The 24,527-nt window shown below is 47.9% G+C and overlaps 2 protein-coding genes across 5 annotated transcripts in view; one reads left to right on the top strand and one right to left on the bottom strand.

Moving 5' to 3' along the window:
- HCK (HCK proto-oncogene, Src family tyrosine kinase) overlaps window positions 1-24,527 on the top strand; it is a 49,114-nt gene that overhangs the window by 1,915 nt on the left and 22,672 nt on the right. For 2 of the 4 annotated variants that reach the window (XM_008995561.5, XM_035298138.3), the window contains exons 2-5: window positions 17,623-17,743; window positions 21,688-21,730; window positions 22,104-22,203; window positions 22,974-23,072. In XM_008995561.5, coding sequence (XP_008993809.3) covers window positions 17,624-17,743; window positions 21,688-21,730; window positions 22,104-22,203; window positions 22,974-23,072 — 362 coding nt within the window. In that variant the 5' untranslated portion in view covers window position 17,623. Of the gene's footprint in view, window positions 1-17,622; window positions 17,744-21,687; window positions 21,731-22,100; window positions 22,204-22,973; window positions 23,073-24,527 lie in introns of all 4 variants that reach the window. The other 2 variants (XM_035298139.3, XM_035298137.3) reach the window with 1 other exon arrangement.
- LOC144582425 (uncharacterized protein C9orf85-like) lies at window positions 37-15,141 on the bottom strand. Its single transcript, XM_078370939.1, has 4 exons — window positions 15,118-15,141; window positions 7,470-7,526; window positions 6,976-7,083; window positions 37-138 (listed from the first exon to the last, which is right to left on the bottom strand). The coding sequence occupies exons 1-4, from the start codon at window positions 15,139-15,141 to the stop codon at window positions 37-39; spliced, it is 291 nt and encodes a 96-aa protein (XP_078227065.1).

The raw sequence follows: 24,527 nt of genomic DNA, 5'->3' as shown, positions 1-24,527 counted from the left end.
GTAATCCCAGCACTTTGGGAGGCTGAGGCCGGTGGATCACAAGGTCAGGAGTTCAAGACCAGCCTGGGCAACATGGTGAAACCCTGCCGCTACTAAAAATACAAAAATTAGCTGGGCATGGTGGCACACGCCTGTAATCCCAGCCACTCAGAGGCTGAGGCAAGAGAATCGCTTGAACCTGGGAGGCAAAAGTTGCAGTGAGCCAAGATCACACCATTGCTCTCCAGCCTGGGCGATGGAGTGAGACTCTGTTTGAAAAAAAAGGATTGTGTGTGTGTATGTATACATATAAACAACACGTAGGACTGTTTTGTGTACTTTAAAAATTCTATCTATGCAGTTGCTCATGCCTGTAATCCCAGCTACTTGGGAGGCTGAGGCAGTAGAATCGCTTATACCTGGGAAGCAGAGGTTGCAGTGAGCCGAGATTGAGCTATTGCACCCCAGCCTGAGCAAGAAGAGCAAAACTCCATCTCAAAAAAAAAAAAAAAAATGCTATCTAACTATGAGAGCTTTCTGCAATTCTAAGAGGATAGCAGAGGAGCATATTTCCCCCTTCTTATCATTAAGTTGTCAAAATCTATCCAGGATGAGAAATAGAAAATAGAGGCCTAATTCATTCCTTCCAGCTGCTGTGGAATATCCCAGCAGGTGACCACGCTATATTAATTCTCATTCCTCTGGATGAATACTGAGGTTGTTTCTAGGCGTGCACTACAGCAAGCAATATTGCCAGGAGTATCCTGGATGTGTAGCCTTCGGCCTACGTACAGATGTTTCTTGAGAAAAACATCAAAAGCCTGGATGGCTCCCCAGGGAGGGCACCTGTCACCCTCCCCTTTGTGTGAGAGGAGTACTGAAGCCTGGAAGGGTCACCCAGGGACTCTGGGGCAGAGAATAGAGAAGAATGTTGCTCTGCTGACCTCCCAGCTGTCTCTAAACCAATGGCCCTTCTTCCAGGCTCATGTTCTCTGCTGTAAGGCGCTTCATTTGCCTTACTCACTGTCCCTGGCACTTAGTAGGTGTTCAAAAAAATGGAAGCATGAATCTTTTGAGGGAACAATAACCAATATTTTCATATATCTTTATGTAGTCTTTTCTATGCACTTTTAAATTAACATAATTGGTATAATGCTGCACATAGATTATTTGTATCCTACTCATTTGCTTAGTATTACATTGTAGCATTTTCCAGGTTATTAGAATGTCCTTAAATTTTTAGTGGCTGCTTAGTATTCCACTGTTTGCATGTATTATAATTTGTTTACTCTTTCTAGCATAGCAATCTTTTATATAGTTTGAAATTTTGGAAATATTTTAATTGAGGTGAAATTCACATAACTTTATAAAATTATATGATTTTAAAATGAACCAGTCCACGGCATTTGGTATATTCACAGTGTTGTACAACCACTACCTCTCAGTAGCTCCTAAACATTTCCATCACCCCTGAAAAAGGAAACTTGGCACCCATTAAGCAATTATCCCCATTCACCCATCCCCCTAGCCCCTGGCAACCACCAATCTGCTCTTTGTCTCTATGGATTAATTTATTCAGAATATTTCATATAAATAGAAGCATACAAAACAGTATGTAACTTTTTGTGCCTGGCTTCTTAATTTTTTTTTTTTTTTTTTTTTGAGTCGGAGTCTTGTGTTTGTCACCCAGGCTGGAGTGCAGTGGCACAATCTCGGCTCACTGCAATCCCCTCCTCCCCGGTTCAAGAGATTCTCTTGCTTCAGCCTCACAAGTATCTGGGATTACAGGCACCCGCCACCATGCCCGGCTAATTTTTGTATTTTTAGTAGAGATGGGGTTTCGCCACATTGGCCAGGCTGGTCTCAAACTCCTGACCTCCGCTGATCCAACCACCTTGGCCTCCCAAAGGGCTGGGATTACAGGGTGAGCCACTGTGCCTGGCCATGTCTGGCTTCTTTTACTTAACATGATGTTTTCCAAGCTTCATCCACATGGTGGCAAATATTAGTACTTTATTCCTTTTGTGGCCAAATAATATTCCATTGTATGAATATTCCACAATGTATGTACCCATTTGTCTGTAGATGGAAATTTGGGTTGTTTCCTCATTTTGACTATTGCAAATAACACCGGGATGAACACGCATGTGCCTCCATGTATTTGTTTGAGCCTGTTTTCAATTCCCTTGGGTATAGACCTAGGAGTAGAATTACTGGGTCATATAAAAGTTCTATCTTTAACTTTTTGAGAAATTACTACGCTGTTTTCCACCATTTGACATTCCCACCAGTAATATAGAAGGGTCTCCATTGGTCTCACATCATTGCCAATGCCTACTCTGTTTATGTTTCATTATTATTATTGCCATTCTGATGGGTACGGAAAGCATGAATCTTAATCTCGTGCCAGGCTGCCCTCTTGGGACTCCTACCCCAGAAAGTAAGGAGAAAGGTGTACATATTCTAAGGACCGGCCAGGGCTTGGACTTAAACACTTCTAGAAAGTAAATTCTATAAGAGCACAAACATGTTTGTCTCATAAACCACTGTATCTTCTTACACCTGGCACCTGGCACATAGTAGGGCTTCAAAAAACACTTAATGGACAAATGTAATGAATGTTGGACAACCCCTTCCTTCCCTTGCCTGAGATATTTCAGCTGCCCTCCCCCAGCCTCCCCCACCCACAGTGATTATTTTTAATTAGTTGCTAACATTTAAACTCAGGAGAGCTCACATAATCTGGATTTCTGTCTCCTAAAAAATCAGAAGAGTTGGCAGCCCTGAGACTAGAACCTGCGACTCCAGTGCTCCTCAGACAACCTCAGTGGAGCTGTGGATTGCCCTAGGTGCTGGACCCGGGCTTCCCAGCTTGCATGGCCCTTGCCAGGCCCACTTTCCTCATGGGTAGAACCCTCCAGGTCCCTAGAGTCATTCGAGTTTTCATACCCCACCCTTCGGGTCGTGACAAGGCTTCCTTTTTTATAGAAAAGGAATATTGAAGGGCTGGGCACACTGGCTCACGCCTGTAATCCCAGCACTTTGGGAGGCCGAGGCAAGTGGATTACGTGAGCTCAGGAGTTCGAGACCAGCCTGGGTAACATGGCAAAACCCTATCTCTACAAAAAATACAAAAATTAGCTGGGCATTGTGGCACACGCCTGTGGTCCCAGCTACTTGGGAGGCTGAGGTAGGAGGATTGTCTGAGCCCAGAAGGTGAAGGTTGCAGTAAGCTGAGATTATACCACTGCATTCCAGCCTAGGTGACAGAGCAAGATCCAATCACCAAAATAAAAAGGAAGAAAAAAGAAAGAAAAAGAAAAGGAATGTGAAGCCTACAGAGGGTGACTTTTCCAAAGTCACACAGCAAGTTAGTGGCACAATCTCTCTCAGCTGCTATCTTTCTTTCTTAAATCTTTTTTTTAAGTTTAGTTTTCTTTGTATATACCACAAGTCATCAAACAATCAGCTTCTGCCTTTCTAAACAAACCCCCAGCACACGAGGGTCCCCATCCCATTTCTCCAGTTTCCTCCCCCACAGGACTGGGAATTTGGAGGTACTTTCAGAGGCATGGGTAATGAGGCAGAAGCAGCCCTGTTGAGTGTAAAATGTGCCTGGTCTCAGCCCATGGCTGTGGTCCTGTGTGCTGCATTCTCTGGATGCCACTGAGCTGGGACGTCCACCTCTGACTCTCCCCTCAAGCTGCCTGCCTGAGTTCCAGGCATCACCCTAAAATCCTTTGGCCCAGGAGTTATAAGTGCAGCCAAGAGAACAGGAGTCCCAGCTTCATCTCTACCAGAGAAATGAAGAACAGTAGACAGAGCACAGTAGACGACACTGAGTCTGAGCGCCAGCTCTGCCAAAGACAGGTTGTGATGCGATGGGCAAATCCCTTCCCTCTCTGAGCCTCAGTTTCCACATCCAAAAAATGGAACTGAGAAGGATACTACCTCATGATTCCTGCCACGCAGTTTCTTTTATGTCGACACACACACACACACACACACACACACACACACACACGCCCCATAGTTCATCATGGCATATATGTCCTAGTTTGAGTTTTTCCAGAAGCAGACCTAGGCATGGCTTCAAAAGCAAATAGTTTGTTTGAGAGCTGATTCCAGAGATCCTTCTAGGGGAGTAAGGAAGTGAGGCAGGGAACAGAAGGCAGACAGTAAAGGTGTCTTCTCAGTCCAGTTACCACTTCTCAGTCCAGTTACCACTGACTGAGTTCCAGGTGGAACTCAATCCCACTGAGGAGCTCTGGGAGCCAGGGTAGAACATGCTGCAGGGGTGAGAGAACCGGCGTGTTTGTCCACCCACTCCTGTCTTTGGTTGAAAACTACTCCTGGAGACGTGATAATTCTCTAGCACTTTTGGCTTGCCGAGCTCACAGGCCGGGCAGGCACCAGTAGTCACAGAGAAATCTCTCAGGCAAAGAGATGCAGGAGCCAGCCATTGGAAGTCCAGCCAGAATGTCGGAAACGGTAACGGGCAGAGTGGTACAGGCAGGGCACTGACAGCCTCTGCTTCAACATACATGTGTGTAAATGCAGAGGCAGAGGCCAGTAGCTGGGACCACGGGCATGTGCCACCACACCCAGCTAATTAAAAAAAAAAATCTTGTAGAGATGGGATCTCGCCATGTTGCCCAGGCTGGTCTTAAATTCCTGGGCTCAAATGATCCTCCTGCCTTGACCTCCCAAAGTGCTGGTATTACAGATGTGAGCCACCATGCCTGGACCATAATGGTTTAATTTTTAAAAAGAAGGATGTATTAATGTTTTATTAGGTGACAAAAGATCATTTTAAAAATAAAATACATACTCTTCAAAAAATAAAAGAAACTGAGACCTGGAGCTTTGTCGATTATAAAAAAAAAAAATGTAAAAGGACCAGAGTGTGTTTTACTGTGGCTTTGAGGATTCCATTTGTGGAGGACAGGTTTGGGGGCAGCTGGCCCCTCAGTATCGCAGCAGGTTAGAGTAAATGTTGCCCTGATGGTGAGCTGGCCACTGTGTTCTGTCTGCAGGGGGAACTTCCACTCAGCGGCAGCCAAGGAAAGACTGCTCCTCTCCCAGCAGAAGCCAGCAAAACGCACATCGCCCCTCTCAGTTTAAACATATATTTATAGCTACTGGGTTTTCTGTTTGTTTGCTTGTTTGTTTGTCTTGAGATAGGGTCTCACTCTGTCGCCCAGGCTGGAGTGCAGTGGTGCAATCTTGGCTCACTGCAAACCTCCACCTCCTGGGTTCAAGCAATTCTCCTGCCTCAGCCTCCTGAGTAGCTGGAATTACAGGTGCCCACTACCACACCCTGCTAATTTTTGTATTTCAGTAGAGACGGGGTTTCACCATGTTGGCCAGGCTGGTCTCAAATTCCTGACCTCAGGTGATCTCCCCGCCTGAGCCCCCCAAAGTGCTGGGATTACAGGCATGACTCACTGCACCTGGCCTATAACTGCTATTGTTTAGACAATCTGGGGGCATCCAGCAGGCTAAAGCAGACTTCATTCAATCAGAATTTATTGAGCACATGCAGTGTTCTAGTTTTACATGCTGAGGATAGGGGGACAGAGCAGTGAACACCACAAGTCCTCACTCTCATATATCTCACATCCTAATGGTCAGATAGATAATAAGCAAATCAATAGGTCATACATTAGATGTGCTAGTCCAGGTCCTTTTATGTTTTTTCTTTTCTTTTTCTTTTTCTACTTAACTTCAGCATACCCTGAATAGCTCAGGTCCTTTGAGAAGCAGACTCCCATAGCATTATATGTGGAAGAAATTTATTAGAGGAAACGGCTATGAGAGAAAATGGGGAGAAACCAGGAAAGGGCAGGTGAGTCATCAGATAGTCAGGCATCTCTGCCACTAATGAAGAAGAAAAGGAAGGAAGAAAAGTAAGAAGAAAGAAATAAAAGGAGGACATGCCTTGGGCTGCCATGCTGTTCCAAGGAAAGTCTGGCAAGGCTGTTAAGGAATCTTTGGCCAGGCGGGCAGATCACCCGAGATCGGGAGTTCGAGACCAGCCTGACCAACGTGGAGAAATCCCGTCTCTACTAAAAATACAAAATTAGCCAGGTGGTGGTGCATGCCTGTAATCCCAGCTACTCAGGAGGCTGAGGCAGGAGAATCGCTTGAACCCAGGAGGCAGAGGTTGCAGTGAGCCAAGATCACGCCATTGCACTCCAGCCTGGGCAACAAGAGTGAAACTTCATCTCAAAAAAAAAAAAAAGGTCAGTCTCTTGTCAGTCTCCCTGCCGTGCTCAGTCATTGGCTGGGAGCAGCCCATGAGAACAGTGATGGACTTCAGAGCACAGCAGCTGAGCCATTGATCAATCATCTCCAATCATACTCCTGCAGTTGGAGATCTGAGAGGTGCATCCTCATGACCACCACTTTGAAGAGGTGGTTAGGGGCTTGAAGACTATAACCGGGAACAGGCTAGACAGTGATGGGAGCTGGAGGCAGAGGTTCCTGTCTTCACCAGGATGATGAGGGAAGGTTGCTCTGGGATGGTCCAATCATTACAGAGATTGAAGGAAGTGATGGAGGCTTTCTGGGTGAAGAATATTCCAGAAACAGAACATGAGATGGCCCAGAGATGGAAGCACAGTTGGTGAGTTGAAGGAGAGCAAGGAGGGTGATGTGGCTGCAGTGGAATGATTAAGGGACAGCTGGAAGGAGACAGATCCAAGAGGCTGAGGAGGGGGTCAGATCATGGAGGTCTTACCCACCGTGGAGGGGACTTAGGCTTTTACTCCAAGTGAGGTGGAAACCCTGGGGGGTTTTGAGCAGCGGAGGAATGCAACCTGACTTACATTTTAAAAGGCTCACGCCTGTAATCCCAGCACTTTGGGAGGCCTAGGCGTGCAGATTACGAGGTCAGGAGATCGAGACCATCCTGGCTAACACGGTGACACCCCATCTCTATTGAAAATACAAAAATTAGCCGGGCATGGTGTCAACATCTTTAGTACCAGCCACTCGGGAGGCTGAGGCAGAACAATCACTTGAACCTGGGAGGCGGAGGTTGCAGTGAGCTGAGATCACACCACTGCACTCCAGCCTGAGCAACAGAGCACAAGACTCCATCTCAAACAGAAAAAAAGGCTCACTTATTTGTAAGAGGCAGAATGAGGATTCAAACCCAGGCCTATCTGACTTCAAATCTCATCCTATATTTTCCAAACTGCCCTGCCTCCTGCCTACCTTAGCGATAAAACCATTCCAAGGAAGTTCACAGCTGCTCTGGAATTCTGAAACTGACCAAGTACCCAAGAGTAACATTGAACATGCTATGAGTTTAATATGTGGTGGAACACATGGTCGGCTCTCACACGCATCTGAGAGCCATCCCTGTGGCTGAGCCAGGCAAACGACCAAAGGCCCCAAGTTCTCCTTCAGCGTGTTGCTCTGCTGCTGGCCATAGTTCGAGCCAGGGCCCACACAGCCTCTTGGGGCTGTTACTCCACCTGTACAGCGAAGACGTTGATCTCCCAAGTTTCTTCCTGTTTGCAAAATCGAAGTTTTGAGCTCTATGCAAAAGAAGCTGATGCTCAGAAAAGGGAAGAGGTGACAAGTCAGGAGTGACCCCAAAATGTCTATTAGGGACAAAAGTCACTCAGGGATAAGGACAGTTCATTCAGAAGGCAGTTGGAACCCAAGGAGAGGGAGCTGCTGGGCTCTGCGCCCTGCGCCCCCAAGGGACTGCTTAGGAATCGGTTTCTGTTGGAGAAAGACTTTTCCCCACCCCCATGGCTGAGCTGTTCTGAGAAGGGAAAGTTCCCGTAACTGAACAACCTTAAACCCCAGCGGTCTTCCTTCTCGACAGTTCTGTTTGGGTTCCTCATTCTCCCCTTCCTCTTCATCGCCCACAGCCTCTGGGGCTGACCTCAGTGGATGGCGAGAGGCAGGAGAGCTGGGTGCTAGTTGGACCTGCCACTGACTAGCTGGGGGTCCCACTCTTCCTCAGGCTTCCATTTCTCTATCTGAAAAAGAGCTTCTTAATTTTGGTCTGTTGACTTTAGCCAACCATGATGAGGCCCATAGAGAGTAGAATGTAATAATTCCATTCCACAAATGTGTATGGAGGGCCTGTTAGATGCCAGGAGCTTCTTTTTTGAGGCAGTCTGGCTCTGTAGCCCAGGCTGGAGTGCAGTGGCATGACTACAACTCACTGCAGCCTCAACCTCCCAGGCTCAAATGACCCTCCCACTTCAGTCTCCCAAGTAACTGGGACTACAGGCACTGCCACCAGGCCTGGCTAATTTTTTTTTTTTTTCTTTTTTGGTAGAGACAGGGTCTCGCGATGTTTTCAGGACAGGCCTCGGACTCCTGGGCTCAAAGCAATCCTCCCACATTAGCCTCCCAAAGTGCCGGGATTACAGGCATGAGCCCCTGCACCCAGCCTCTGTAACCAGGCTCTTTTAAGGCATGGCTTCAGTGCCATCAGCTTAATGAGGTCCGTATTCCTTCCATCCTCACCTACACTAATGGATCTAGGACCAACTTAACTTCTCTTCTATCAAAACCTGGTATCAGGGAGGTCTTTGCCATCAGCCATTTACACTTGAGTGTGAATCACAATCCCTTATAAGAATTCGCTCTGCACTGGGCAAGACTCTGTGATGTTTAAGAGGGAAGAAATCCAACTAAAAACTGCTCAAGCAGAAGGAGGTTACTGGAAAACCCCTGAGATACCAGCCTCACGTAAGGCTTAACCCAAGGCTGGGAGTCTGTATTTCCCTATTTCTTGGCTTTGTCTTGCTGCTGGTGGTCTTTTTTTTCCAGCCAGAAACCAAGGGCTGGCTCTCATTGGCCAGAATCAAATCACATGCCCATCTCTGCTGCTTCTTCCATTTTTTTTTTTTTTTTTTTTTTTTTGAGGCAGAGTCTCTGTCGTCCAGGCTGGAATGCAATAACACAATCTCAGCTCACTGCAACCTCCATCTCTCAGGTTTGAGCAATTCTCCTGCCTCAGCCTCCCAAGTAACCGGGGTTACAGACGACCGCCACCATGCCTGGCTAATTTTTTGTATATTTAATAGGGACGGGGTTTCGTCATGTTGGCCAGGCTGGTCTCTAACTCCTGACTTCAGGTGACCCACCTGCCTCCGCCTCCCAAAGTGCTGGGATTACAGGCATGAGCCACTGCATCCGGCCACCCATCTCTTGCTTCCATTACTGCAACTCTCATTGGCTAGACTTGATCACAGACTTACCTCTACAGCCGGGGGTTGGAGTCAATTCTATCCCAATCCACAAGCTGAGACCAGGGGAGGAGTAATTTCAAAGGAAAATTGCAGAACTGTTGTTAGAAGGGCGAGTGGATTCTACGCAGGAAAGAACTGCAGCTTCCCTGTCAGAGACATCTCATTTCACATTTGGAGAAACTGAGGCTCAGAGACAAGTTGAGACTTGCCTGGGGTCACATATGAGCTTATGGCAGAGATGGGACCACAGTTCAGGGCTTCACACCGCTAGTCCTTGCAGGCTTATGTGTAAGCATAGAAGCTCCCAGAAAACCATCCGCGGCCCACTGCATGGATGCTCAGGCAGGCCCCGGCCTCTGCTCCTTGAGCTTGGCCCTGAGAGCACAGGCTGAGTCTCTGGGGCCTCCACGGCCAGCATGGTGACTGTGGGAAGCAGCCAGGCACAAGCAAGCTGACTTCTCTCGTTTCCCTCAGCAGAGGTGAAGGAGGTTGAGGAGCAGGTTTCAGGTTCCCAGCATTGGCAGTGGCCTGAGGAAGTGTCTTTACCAGGGATCAGCAGTTCTGAGTGGGTGTGTGACCAGGCAAGCTACTTCTGCTCTCAGAGGCTGCTTCTGAAGCACATTAGATGAGAAATTCGTATGCAGAAGATTTACGAAGTCCTTCACATCCCTAGTCACACAGGGCCTCAGGCCAAACCTGAGAAGCAAGGCCTCCTATTTAGCAGGAAAAACAAAAAACAAGGCCGGGCTCGGTGGCTCAAGCCTGTAATCCCAGCACTTTGGGAGGCCAAGGTGGGTGGATCACGAGGGCAAGAGATCGAGACCATCCTGGTCAATATGGTGAAACCCCGTCTCTACTAAAAATACAAAAAATTAGCTGGGCATGGTGGCGTGTGCCTGTAATCCCAGCTACTCAGGAGGCAGGAGAATTGCCTGAACCCAGAAGGCGGAGGTTGCAGTGAGCGGAGATCACGCCATTGCACTCCAGCCAGGGTAACAAGAGCGAAACTCCGTCTCAAAAAAAAAAAAAAAAAAAAAACGCAATTCTCAAAAAGGGCAAATGACTTCCTCAGGGTCACATACCCAGTCAGCAGCAGAACTGCGATGCAAACTCAAATATTCTGACTCTCAAGTTCTGCTGCATTGGTGGATCTCAAATTTTAGTGTATATATGAATTTTCTGTAGAATTGTTAGAAATACAGATTCCAGGTCCTCACTCCCAGACACTGGTTCATTCAATCCAGAGTGTAACCCAAGAATATGCAAGATTCAGTGAAGACTTTTTGAGCTCAAATGGCAGAAACCCAACTCAAATTGGCTTAGGCAAAATTGAGAATTTATTTGCTCATGCACTGGAAAAATCCTGAGGTGCATGGGCTTCAGGCATAGCTGGATCCAGGTGCTCAATTTATCTTCAGAAATTACTTTATCTCCATCCCTCAGCTCTGTTGTCCTCTCTGGTGGCTTCCCTCTAAAGCAGCTTTTACCTTGCTGATGTTGAGATGGCTTCCAAGAACTCCAGGTTCCTACATCCCATCAACCCTTATAGAAAGAGAGTGCTTTTCCCTTAATTTTTCTATCAAAATACCAGGGCAGACTGCCTCAGTGAGGAGAACATATATGCCTATAGCTGAAGCAATCTCTGTACCCAGGGGGCCAGGAGATATGGATTCTCTGATTGGCCAGGCCTGTGTCAAGTTGCCAATCCCTGAAGGCAAGGGTGGGATGGGCCCTACCAAACGTCATGCACTACGTGGGAGAAGGCTGGTTCCCCAAAGGAAAATCCAGGTGCTATTATCTGAAGAGGGACAGATCTGAGGAGGCAAGAGCAAAAGAGGTTCTCTAGTCTTCTGGGCTGCAATGTTCACATGAATCATCTGGGAACCTTGTTAAAATGTACGTTCTGATTTGGGAAGTGGGGCCTGAGATTCTGCATTTCTTACAGCTTCCGTGTGAGGTTAAGCCTGCTGGTTCTCACGCTCGCCACACTCTGAGCACTGTATTGTATGTCTAAACTCACTCAAGCCACTTTGTCATAAGGCACTCTGCAGAGAGGCCCTGGGCTACATAAACCTCTTCCATCATTCTCTCCCCACCTTCACTCCATCCCCTGCTCCCAAACCCACCCGAATAATATCAGTGCCATCTGTTTGGGAACCACATGCCAACACACTGTAGATTCTGCTGACAAATCACAGTTGGAGGAATTGTCCATTGTGCCTTCCAGTGACCTTTTGTTTTTGTTTTTGTTTCTTTTTTTCTGTGACAGAGTCTCACTCTGTCACACAGGCTGGAGTGGCAACCTGGGAGGCAGAGGTTGCAGTGAACCAAGATTCTCCTGCCTCAGCCTCCCAAGTAGCTAAGATTACAGTTGCATGCCACCATACCTGGCTAATTTTTTATGTTTTTGGTAGAGTCAGAGTTTTACCATATTGGCCATGCTGGTCTCAAACTCCTGACCTCAAGTGATCCACCTGCCTAGGCCTCCTAAAGTGCTGGGATTACAGGCATGAGCCACTGCTCCCAGCCCCGGTGACCTTTTTATGAGGATCCACAGAACAAATTCTCCTTCAAATTTAGTACTTAAAAAATATCGTTTCTGTCAACAGACAAATTGCTGTGCTTCCTGGGATCTTATGGTGACATTGTACAAGTTTCCATTTTTATCTTGGCTACTAGGAAGCTCAGAGATAAATCTAGTACTCAATGGCAATAGCAGTCTGACCTTGGGCTTCTGGTTCAATAATCTTTCCCTTCTATATGGTGTAGAGTAACCCTTTTTGCAGTGCTCTGTATATGGTTTAACATCATAAGCTCCCTCAAATCCTTTTGGAAGTCGGTTCTTCTTTGGAATATTCTTGACTTTCCCCCAATCTTTATCCATTCAGATCCTCCCTCTTCTTCAAAACCCAACTCATTATCTTGCTGCTCAATTATTATTATAAGCAGGTTGTTATTTATACGAACACACTAACATACACATAGCCACATAAAGTCGTTTTACAAGAGTGGTTTGATGTTGTACGTTTGCAGTTTGTGTCTTTCACCCAGTAAGTTTTTCGGCAATCTTTGCATGGTCCCTACTATCTTTACCACTCCCTCGTAGCTTCTTTTTCTTTCCTTCTTAAAACTATGGCAAAATACACATAACAAATTTACCACCCCAATTATTTGTAAGTGTACACTTCAGTGGAATTCAATACATTCATAATGCTATGCGACCATCACCACCATCCGCCTCCATAACTCATTTCGTCTGAAATTCTATACTCATTGAACACTCACTCCTCATTCTCCTTCCCCCAGCCCCTGGCAGCCACCATTCTACTTTCTGTGTCTCCTAATAGCTTCTTCGTATGTGGTTTCGGAATGTAATTCGGTGTCCAGTCTCCCCTTCTCACCGGGTCATAGAGCAGGAACCATGTCCCGATGCTTTTACTTACTTTCTTTTTTTTCTACCCCGTCTTATGGTACTGACAGATGCTTTACTTCCTACTGCGTAAAGCATGGCACTCCAGGCATGCAGTCATTCACTCACTGTGCATGACACTCCTACTGTGTGCCAGGAGGCTCCAGGCTAAGCCCTGAGGAACACAGGCGTGAGCACCAGTCTTTACGGTACTGCACTGATGAAAACGTTCTGTCTCTGCATATTTGGATGCGGTAGCTCTGAGCCACAGATGAGCACCGAGGGAATCATAGCTGAGATGTGTTCTACAAGTAAAGTGCAAACCGAGATGTGAAGGCTTAGTGCAAAAATATATATATAAAGTATCGGCCGGGTGCAGTGGCTCACGCCTGTAATCCCAGCACTTTGGGAGGGCGAGGCGGGTGGATCACAAGGTCAAGAGATCGAGACCATCCTGGTTCAACATGGTGAAACCCCGTCTCTACTAAAAATACAAAAAATTAGCTGGGCACGGTGGCATGTGCCTGTAATCCCAGCTACTCAGGAGACTGAGGCAAGAGAATTGCCTGAACCCAGGAGGTGGAGGTAGCGGTGAGCCGAGATTGTGCCATTGCACTCCAGCCTGAGTAACAAGAGCGAAACTCTGTCTCAAAAAAAGAAAAAAGAAAAAAAAATGTAAAGTATCTCATTAATAATGTTTTTGTTTTGTTTTTCCCAAGACAGAGTTTTGCTCTTGTCACCCAGGCTGGAGTGCAGTGCCGCGATCTCAACTCGCAGCAACTTCTGCCTCCTGGGTTTAAGCGATTCTCCTGCCTCAGCCTCCAGAGTAGCTGGGATTACAAGTGCACGCCACCATGCCCAGCTAATTTTTGTATTTTTAGTAGAGATAGGGTTTCACCATGTTGGCCAGGCTGGTCTCAAACTCCTGACTTCAGGCAATCTGCCCACCTTGGCCTCCCAAAGTGCTGGGATTATAGGCGTGAGCCACTGCACCCGGCCAATAATTTTTATTTTTATTATACGTTAATAATTTTAATATATTGGATAAAATAAATACATCTTAAAATTAATTCACTTGTTTTTTTCTTTTAAAAACCTGACTGTAAAAATTTTTTTTAAATAAAAAATAGCCAGGCGCGGTGGCTCACACCTGTAATCCCAGCACTTTGGGAGGCCAAGATGGACAGATCATCTGAAGTCAGGAGTCTGAGATCAGCCTGACTAACATGGTAAAACCCCATCTAGTAAAAATACAAAAATTAGCCAGGTGTGGTGGCAGGTGCCTGTAATCCCAGCTACTTGGGAGGCTGATGCAGGAGAGTGGCTTGAACCTGGAAGATGGAGGTTGCGGTGAGCCAAGATCACACCATTGCACTCCAGCCTGGACAACAAGAGCGAAATTCCATCTCAAAAATAATAATAATAATAAAAATAAATTTAAAAGGAAAATAAAAATGAAACTTTTTTAAGAAAATAAAAAATAATATAAAATTTTAATTTTAAGAAACCTGGTTGTAAGAAAACTTTAACTTATATTTGTGGCCCACATGACATTTCTGGGCCTAGTGACCATGAAAATGGGCATTCCAAATGCCCAGTTCATACCAGGCAGTAGACATGGCTCTCTGGTTTAGGGGGATAATCACATTTTACACAAATTTGACTTCTGCCAGTGTATCACTTTTGGAAAAGTCACACTTTCAGCTGGGCATGGAGCCTCATATCTGTAATCCTAGCACTTTGGGAGGCCAAGTAGTAGGATCACTTGGGGCCAGGAGTTCGAGGCCAGCCTGAGCAACATTGTGAGCCCTGCCCCCTTCTCCAACCCCTGTCTCTACAGAAAATAAATTTTAAATTAGGCCGGGCACAGTGGCTCACGCCTGTAATCCCAGCACTTTGGGAGGTGAAGCCGACGGATCACAAGGTCAGGAGATCGAGACCAGCCTGGCCAACATGGCAAAAACCCTGTCTCTACTAAAAATACAAAAATTAGCTGGGCCTAATGGCGGGCACCTGTAATCCCAGCTACTCGGGAGGCTGAGGCAGGAGAATCGCTTGACTCCAGGAGGCAGAGGTTGTGGTGAGCCGAGGCCGCACCACTGCACTCCAGCCTGGTGACAGAGAAAGACTCCCTGTCTCAAAAATAAATAAAAAACAAACAAACAAAAGATGAGCCAGGCACGGTAGTTTGTGCCCGTAGTCCCAACTACTCAGAAGGCTGAGGTGGGAGGATCACTTGAGCCTGGGAGGTCAAGACTGCAGTCAACTGTGTTCGCACCACTGCACTCCAGCCTGGGTGACAGAGCGAGACCGTCTCTGAGAGAGCAAATCACACTTTATCGTGCGAAAATGGAACTCATGGGAATTCCCTGTTTTGAAAAGAGCGAACCTCTCCGGTATTGCAGTACCTCTAGGCTTGTGGGCCAAAGGAACTGCAAACTGGGCTTGCTTCCTGCCCCGGGCAGTGCCACGTCTGCCAGTACAGGGATGGTTGCGGTTACTTACCGCACGCTGGGCCTTGCGACTCATTCACTCGCTCAGTGCTCACGGCAACCCTGTGAGGCAGAACCTTCGCCATCCTTTCTCAGAGACGGCCTTGGCCTGTGAATGAACGGTCTTCCGAGACCCCTCCCCCAGGACCCTGTGGCCATCTTGAATGTGTACATTGATAATGAAAGTGATGCACGTGAGTTGCTCAGTGTGTGGATTGAGAATCAAAACACTCCCAGCCGCAGATCAGTGGGTGCCCAGAGAGGTGGAGGGAGCTGCCCTACCTCACACAGCACTGCTCCTCTCAGAACATCTTTATGCTGACCAAAACATAGGAAATGTGATGGAATTGTGTATCATACATGTTGCACAAGACGCCTGTTTAATTTCCCAGAACTGTGATACACATTGATTGCAAATTAAAGAGAGATGCTGGTTTCAGTTTTAAATGCATGCAAGTACATTATAAATCGGTGATTAATTGTGATAATTTTTCAAATGAATGATCCAGCACTCCAAGAGTCTGAATGTGTTCCTTTATTTCCAAAACACAAATAAAACGAAAACTGCTCAAGAAGTCTTGAGGTGGTAAATCTTTCCCAATTCCCACCAGGACAGGCAAATCCTTGTAAATAAAAGGAATCTTTTTTTGTTTTTAAAAGCAACTCATCAAAGCCTAGGAATTTGGGGGTTTTTTTCCCCCTTAAATCACAAACACGTGTTTATTTTTACAAGGTAAGTATAACAGTTCTAACTGACTCAGAAGAAAACGGCAATTTGTGCAGAGATGAGAAAAGCACACACCTCCTTATGTGGCTGTCACAGCCCGCCTTCTCAGCAAATGTGTGTGCACATTTTGAGAAAAGAAATGAAATATTTCTTCCATTTTTACAATTACATTTGGAGTCTACTCAGAGTAAATGTATTTTTTAAAAAGCATCTTTTAATTAATTGAATACAGCAGGAAAGTTTGCAAGCTCCACCTCCAAAATGTCCCCCAGATCTGTCCCATGCTTACCTCGTCTCTGGCCACCCCCTGGGCCAGGCCACCCTCATCGCATCCTTGAAGAATTGCAGCAGACTCCTCACAGGGTTCCCTCCCCTGTCCCTTACTGTCCACACCTCACTCAACCACCGGTGGGATTATTTAAAGTGCAAATTGAATCCCATCATTCTCTTGCCAGAAACTTTCTGTCATCCTTAGAATAAAATCCAAAGGCCTCACTGGCCCTACAAGATGTGGTGACCTCATCACAACCACCCTCCCCCTGCCCATGAGCTTCGCTCACTCTCCTGCTTTCAGCCCCTCCACATTCTCTCCAAGCATGTGCCAGGCTCAGGGCCTTTGCACTTGCTGTTCTCTCTGCCTGGGACATCTTCCCTCAGAGTGTCCCCTAATTGGCTCCTTTGTGTCATTTAGACCCCAGGTTCAACATCCCCTCCTCGGAGAGGCCTTTTCCAAACGCCCTGCCTAAGAGGGCCAGACCTGTTGTTCCCCCATAGCACCCGCTCTTATTGTCCTCACCCTTTTCACTAACTCCATTTGTCCTGCTATTTGTTCGTTGACCTGTTTATTGTCTGTGTCTCCCATTCAGCTGCAGTTGAGTTCCTGAGGGCATGAACTTGCTTCTCTTGTTCACAGTTTAGAAAGTACCCAGTAAATGTTGGCTGTGTAAATGGGTGAATGAATGGTCACATAAATCAGAGAGAGACAAAGAGAGGCAGAGGCGGAGGAGGAAGAGGAAGAAGAGGAGGAGGAAGGAGGGAAGGAAGGAAGGAAGGAAGGAAGGAAGGAAGGAAGGAAGGAAGGAAGGAAGGAAGGAAGGAAGCAAATGAGTTATATCCCATTTATAAAATGATACCAGAATACAGTGCCTTGACCATTATGAAACTAGATTCTTTGAGCCATGTTATGTGACCTTGTCTTATCATTTAATATAAAAATGGCAATTTATCATCTGACAATACTATAGTTTTTCTGTACTGTTTACTCTGAGCCTGACACTGTGCTGGAGTATTTCCCCATCGTAGGTTTTATTATTGTCCCCATTTTGCCAGTGAGGACCTGAGAGGTTGCTAGGGGGCAGGAAAGGGGTTAGTGAGGTGCTGGTGGGGTGGAGGGGCCAAGGATCAGCTGAGGCTTTCTGACTTGAGAGCTGGCAGTGCCCACCACCCACTCCCCACTCTGCCCCCCAACAGGTCTACTTGTTACATTTCTGTTATCCTCATGCCATCCTCTGAATAAACTCCCATCATGCTGGTCCTTGGTACCCATGACAATGACAGCTTGTCAGCTCTGGGCCAGTGCTGTGGCACATGGACATGGGGAAGCCTGGAGGTGGCAAGGATGAGTGGGCTCCATGTGGGGAGGGTGGGGTGCGTGGAGCTGGCAGGGGAGTTAAGAATGGGACAGCCAGTGGGAGCCAGCCTGGGGGCAGGGGACACGGAACACCAGCATCAGAAACTTCCCTGCATGGGGCTCTGGGTAACCGGGGCTCACCTCCCTTCTGTCTGCTGCAGGATGGGGTGCGTGAAGTCCAAGTTCCTCCGGGCCGGAGACAATACATTCTCAAAAACTGAACCCAGCGCCAATCCGCGCTGCCCTGTGTACGTGCCGGATCCCACATCTACCATCAAGCCGGTGAGTAGGGGAGGTCCCAGTTTCCCTGGGGGCTGCTAGATGCTGCCCCAACATTGCCCTGACTGCCTCCTGTCTTTCCAAGACTGGACAGGGTGAGCTTGGGGTGAAATGAAGCTGACTGGCCACCCACAGTGCTCTGACTCTCTGGATGCAGCGCCAGGATGCACAGGAGCAAGGAAGTCACCTCTCCTTGTCCTGCAGCCTGGGCTTGGCCCGACAGCCTGGGCTCCTCCAAACAGGTGTGCACGAGCATCTGAGGCCTCGGGCCTGGGCGGAAGCAAAAGCAGTGCTGAGGGTCGTGAGTGACCAGCAGTGACAACAGCAGCTGAAGTGAGGACGTAGTGGTAGTATCAGCAGCATTGCGAAAATAAGTAACAATTGTCAGAGTAATAGTACCAACCCTAACTGCACGAGGATAACAGCCAGAGCAGTAGCAGAAACCACAGCAGGAGTTGTAAAAAGAGAAGCAGTCATGCTCAGAGCAGTATTCCCAACTTATTTTATGCGTATACGGAGCTGACTAGGAACCAAGCACTGTTCTGAGCCTTTATGGCTGTTAGCACCCCAGTCCTCTCAGTAATCCTATCGTAGGTAACCGTTTTCATTATACCCATTTTATGGATGAGGCTGTAGGCCATTTTATAATTTGGGGTAATAATTCCTAAAATGGGGATGATAATAACCTCTGATGGGGAAATAGTGCAGTGTCAGCTCAGAGCAAACAGGACAGAGAAGCGATTCTATTGTTAGAGAAGGGGGTGGCCTCATTGTTCTGTTGTCGTTGTGGTTGTTGTTTTTAATTGAGATGGAGTCTCACTGCGTTGCCCAGGCTGGAGTGCAGTGGCGCCATCTCAGCTCACTGCAATCTTCGCTGCAAGGTTCAAGCAATTATTGTCTCAAGCTCCCGAGTAGCTGGGACTACAGGCACAAGCCACCATACCTGGCTAATTTTTTTTGTATTTTTAGTAGAGATAGTGTTTCACCATGTTGGCCAGGCTGGTCTCAAACTCCTGACCTCAGGCGATCCACCAGCCTTCTCCTCCCAGAGTGCTGGGATTACAGGCGTGAGCCACTGCACTGGCCCATTTTTATATTAAATGACGAAGATGAGGTCACATAACATGGCTCAAACAACATGTTAAATAACAGTCAAGGCACTGTATTCCTGGTGTTATTTTCTAATTGGCTCAACTTTTTTTTTTTTTTTTGAGACAGAGTCTCACTCTGTCACTAGGCTAGAGTGCAATGGTGCAATCTCGGCTCACTGCAACCTCCACCTCGGGTTCAAGTGATACTCCTGCCTAGCCTCCCAAGTAGCTGGGACTACAGGCACATGTCATTACACCCATCTAATTTTTGTGTTTTTAGTAGAGATGGAGTTTCACCATGTTGGTCAGGATGGTCTCGATCTCTTGACCTCGTGATCCACCTGCCTCAGTCTCCCAAAGTGCTGGGATTACAGGTGTGGGCCACTGTGCCCAGCAAGTTGGCTTAATATTTTACAGAGTTCAGATAATTTACCTAAAGCCACATGATAGTAAGCCGTGGAGCCAGTATTCAAACTTGGGCAGGGCAGGGCAAAGTAACAGGCAGAAGCCCAATGCAACCAAAGGGACAGCAGTAATGGTGATGGTGGCCGTGGTAATGGCGGCCGTGGTAATGGTGGCAGGAGCTGTAGTGGCAGCCATGGTCGTAGCTTCTCTAGCATTGGTGTTTGTGACAGTAAGGCCCATGGGAGCAGTAATAGTTAGTAATAAAGTAATAGTGCCAGCACTGGGACGGTGATGACAGCACTACCAGCAGCAGGATCAGCTGGAATGATCACTGCTGTTCTTTGAACACCTACTGTGTTCCAGGCACTGGACGGAGGTGTTCCTATTCATTAATCTTCACCAAAAGCTGAGGGGCAGGAGTTCTGCCACTGTACAGGATGACAAAGGCTCAAAGGGGTTAAATGGCCCCCAGGGTCCCCTGGCTGGAAAGTGGTAGAGTCAGGTCTCTCCGACCCTAAACCTGGAGTTCTCTCTCCTCTGTGGCTCTTGAGTCCATCTCTTATCTGTAGTTTTCTCTTGGAGCTCAGTCCGCGTTTGATGTTTCCTGAGGTGAGGTGCAGTCCTTCCTTGGGTGACCCCTTAGAAAGTTCTTCCTTATATTAAAGAAAGACCTATTACCCTCATAACACTCATTCCTTGATCAAAACACATCCACTCCCTTTGCCCCATAACAGCTTACAGAGATTGAAGGCAGAGATCATATCCCAACCCATGCATCCCTTCCAAACCATCTTTCATAGGACAAGGGTTCCTGGCCCCTTTCCATCCTGCTTGCCCTTCTCTAGGCATTATACCTAGAATAGGACTAATTCTGGAAATGGGAAAATGATGGAATAGTCACCTCCCTCCTTCTGACACTTGACCTCTATTAATACAGCCTGAAATTACACATTCTTCTCACTCTGGTGATGTCCTGAGCTGACCTCCGACTATAAAACCTAAGTCACTCCCATGTACACTTCTCTCCTGACCTGTGTGGCCCTGGGGCCTTTCTTGGTGAGGGCTCCAGGTTCTCAGGTTCTCTGAGGCCCTCCAGCTTGTCATCAGCAGGAAGTAGAGGGTTTCCCACCAGTTTCTGGTTGTCCTGTTTGAGCATCAGATCTGAGCGATGCAGTTGCCAGGTGGCATTCATGGTTCTCCTGCAGCAGTTATCAAGGTATTTCCTACTCCCCTCCCGCAGGGCTTTAGTTCAGTGTAAATCAGTTAAGGATTAATTGTTACCTACACAGGATTATTTCAGGATAGGGTGTCAATAATCATCAGAGAAAGGGCTCTGGGGCCAAAGCAGTTTGGAAAACACTGAGTGAAACAGGCTCCCTCCCTGCCAGACTGCTCGGAGCCTTTGTGAATCTTCGTAATGGGCTTTGCAAAGCTCCCAAAAATAGGATGTAGTGTTCAGTGTTTCCCAAACTTGTTTCTGCATATTAATGTTTACTTACAGGTGCGACACACAAATATGTTCCTTTTGAAAATAAAAACACAGGCTAGGTGCAGTGGCTCACACCTATACTCCCAGCATTTTGGGAGGCTGAGGCGGGAGGACTGCTTGAACCCAGGAGTTCGAGACTGCGTGAGCTATGATCACACCACTGCACTCCAGCCTGGCAACACAGGGAGACCCTGTCTCTTAAAAAAAAAAAAAGCCTGCTTAGAACACCACAGTTTAGGTGCCACTTCGCCTTTGGATGGACATTTAGATTGTTTCACATACATAATGGAGCCTCTATTTATGGAATATAAATCATTGGTGGACCTATGATTTCTTCAAACTTAGTCAGAAAACACCGGTCTGGACCAACCCCCTCACTGTGTGTTGAGGGGAAGGGTCAAGCAGTATCCCTGGTATGTCTGAGACCGAAGGCCGAGGCCACAACTCAAGAAACCTGGATCCTGGCTGGGCACAGGGGCTCACGCCTGTAATCCTAGCACTTTGGGAGGCCGAGGTGGGCAGATCACCTGAGGTCAGGAATTTAAGACCAGCCTGGCCAGCATGGTGAAAACCCATCTCTACTAAAAGTACAAAATTAGCTAGGCATGCAGGCGTGTGCCTGTAACCCCAGATACTCAGGGGGCTGAGACAGGAGAATCACTTGAACCCAGGAGGCAGAGGTTGCAGTGAGCTGAGATCGTGCTACTGCACTCCAGCCTGGCTGACAGAGTGAGACACCATGTCAAAAAACAAAACAACAAAAAAAAACCTTGGATCATTTTGCTAGCTCTGCCCCTAATGTGCTGTGTGGTGCCAGGCATGTCCCCTGCCCTATATGGGCCTCCTCCCGTGACGTGGAGGACTAGGGTAAGATGCTCTTGGGTATCCTTCTCAACACAGACCTTCCACAGATCCCCGCACACTGGTCGGATTCATTCCCTTCCCCCATTTCTTCCCCACAGGGGCCTAATAGCAACAACAGCAGCCCACCAGGAATCGGGGAGGGTAAGTATCTCTGAGCAGATGCAGTGGAGTCACGTGTCCTGCAGAGAATTCCGCTAGGTTCCCACTCAGAGCTTGAGTCAAAAATCTCAAACAGCCAAACCCCTCTTGAGAATACCAGAAATTTCCTCTGAGGTACTTTGCATGGGCTATTGTGTTTCTAGAATGCTGTTTAGTACCATGAACAAAACACGTTTAGCTTTAAACCTGAGAATCATACCCAGCTTATTCTGGAATAAGCTGGTGAGACACCCGCTTATACTAGGAGCCACCAAGCAATGGGCCCGGAGCTGTGCCAGGTGCTGGGTGAGGGTCACCCAGGGCTGTGGATGCACTTAGACGAAACCCCACCTTCCTGTGTCTCCCTTCCCAGCAGGCTCAGAGGACATCGTCGTGGTTGCCCTGTATGATTACGAGGCCATTCACCACGAAGACCTCAGCTTCCAGAAGGGGGACCAGATGGTGGTCCTGGAGGAGTGAGTCCCCATCCCACTCCCCCTAAGACAGACCTGCCTCTTCTACCCAACTATGTGCTCTTCTGTGGCCCCATAAAGAAGCTGATAGAGGGGCTATCTTGTCCTGGGTATACATGGCTAACGAGGAGCTGATCACAACAGTCAAGTGTTTGCTGCCAACCTGGATGAAGGGGACTGTGCATTTACTAAGAGTGCACGTCCAGCCTGGGGTGAACAGGTGACACTTTCTTGTGATTAAGCTACCGGCTTACCTGTGGACCAGGCTCATCGAGGTGACCTTGCATTTGGAAATCCTCGGATCTCTGAGTTTGCCACACCTGATCCCCTACAGCCGTCACCGTCCGTGGGTATAGTGTCCAGGAGGTGCTGAAGCCTGAGGATGGGAGTGGTCGTGCCTGGTCAGACCCCCAAGCCCACTCTCCCCTATTCAGCCCCAGCTGAACCGTCCTGAGTCTCTCATGGGCACAGGGCCCTGCCATGGGAATGGGTAATAAGGCCAAAGCTGCAAGTCCAGGGAACAGGAGTGGAGCCAGAGACCCAGGGCTGTGGGCTGTGGACAGGATGATTCCAGACCCTCAGATGCCCAGCGGGAACCGTTGTAAGGATCCCTGCCCTAATCATGGGCACATGCTGACATAGTCACAGCCCTGTCCCTCACCCTACTGGCTTTCTGGAGGCAGGGGGTTTTCTAGGTCAAGGCTGGAGAGCTTGAGGGGACTGGAGAATGATCCTTCTGCCCCCTAACACCTTCACTCCCTCCTGTCCCTCAGATCTGGGGAGTGGTGGAAGGCTCAATCCCTGGCCACCCGGAAAGAGGGCTACATCCCAAGCAACTATGTCGCCCGTGTTGACTCTCTGGAGACAGAGGAGTAAGTATTCCATTTCCTGCCTTCCAGAAGGGGCGTGAGCAAAGCCAGCCTCTTTCACATCTCAAGACCTCTGCACGCACCGTCCCCTGCCTGGCACACACTCTTCCCAGGGCTCATGGGTTTGGCTGGCTCCTTCTCTTTCTTCGGGGTTCATCCTCCTGCCAGGGAAGAGACACTAAAGTGGGTCCCTGCTGTGACTCTGTCTTGTGGAAATCTTGTTTTATTCCCTTCTGACCATGTCATACTAGCGAAAGGACCTTGTTTCTTTGGTTGGTCACGTGTGCATTTTCGGCCTGCCCTGCAAGGAAGAGAGCTGGTGAGAGTGGGAACTTGGTCTGCGGCTGCATCCTCAGCACAGGCTGGCATGCAGTTGGTGCTCAGTAAATATTGTTGAATGAAGCACATGGTCATGCCAAGAAGGGTCTCTGGAGAGGCGAGACAGCTCACATCTGGCCAGTCATCCCTCATCTGTTTTGTTTTCAGAGAAGGTCTCAGGCTGTAATCCAGGCTGGAATGCAGTAGCACCATCACAGCTCACTGCAGCCTCAACCTCCCCAGGCTCAGGTGATCCTCTCATCTCAGCCTCCCGAATAGCTGGGACTGCAGGTGCGCACCACCATGCCCAGCTAATTTTTTTTCTTTTTTGTATATTCTGTAGAGATAGGGGTTCTCCCTATGTTGCCCAGGATGGTCTTGAACTCCTGGGCTTAAGTGATCCTCTCGCCTCAGCCTCCCAAAGTGCTGGGATCACAGGCCTGAGCCACTGCACTTGGCTCATTTGATTCATTTGACAAACACATGCGCATGACTCTTTGAGTCCCGTGCCAGGCTACGGGACTGTGAGAACAAATAAGACATATCCCTATCCTCAAGGAGCTCCCTGTAACCCTTCATCCTTGGCTGTGGGTTCTTCGTGTCTAGCTTGACTCTGAAAGTATATTTCGATCATCCCTCCCTCTCTCCCTCCATCCCTCCGTCCCTCCAACCATCCATCCATCATCCAGCAGATACCTGTTGATTCCCTACTGTATATGTGGCCCCATTCCAGGGATACAAGATGACTCAGATAGGGCTGCCTGCTGGAGATGTTCCCTGTATGGTGGGTGAGGCTGATGAGTAAAAATAAGACTACACTGTGGGGTGACAGTACATCCAATTAAAAACCAGACAAAAAGTTGAAAGATGACAGTCCCCACTGTGTTGTCTCTTCTGTCTCCTCTTTCTAGCTAGATGGTACCATGCGTTTGGGATGCTTGCCTGTTGAAAATGAAAACATTTAAGCTTTTCCCATCACCCCCTTCTGGCTGGGCATGGTGGCTCACACCTGTAATCCCAGCACTTTGGAAGGCCAAGGCGGGAGGATCACCTGAGGTCAGGAGTTTGAGACCAGCCTGACCAACATGGTGAAACCCCATCTCTACTAAAAATACAAAAAAATTAGCCGAGCGTGGTGGT

This window comes from Callithrix jacchus, chromosome 5, assembly GCF_049354715.1.
Source record: "Callithrix jacchus isolate 240 chromosome 5, calJac240_pri, whole genome shotgun sequence".
Taxonomy (NCBI): Eukaryota; Metazoa; Chordata; class Mammalia; order Primates; family Cebidae; genus Callithrix; species Callithrix jacchus.
The sequence above is the reverse complement of the archived record's forward strand: the minus strand, read 5'-3'. Positions and strand labels throughout refer to the sequence as shown.

Excerpts from the sequence above, each read along its gene's own strand:
- LOC144582425 (XM_078370939.1), bottom strand. The coding sequence starts at position 15,141 with ATGAGTCGCAAGGCCCAGCGTGCG. Across the intron at positions 7,084-7,469 it reads GGGAGATCAACGTCTTCGCT|ATGGAGTCTTGTGCTCTGTT; the intron begins GTACAGGTGGAG and ends TTTCTGTTTGAG. Across the intron at positions 139-6,975 it reads GTTCTGCCTCAGCCTCCCGA|ATTACAGGCGTGTGCCACCA; the intron begins GTGGCTGGTACT and ends TGAGTGGCTGGG.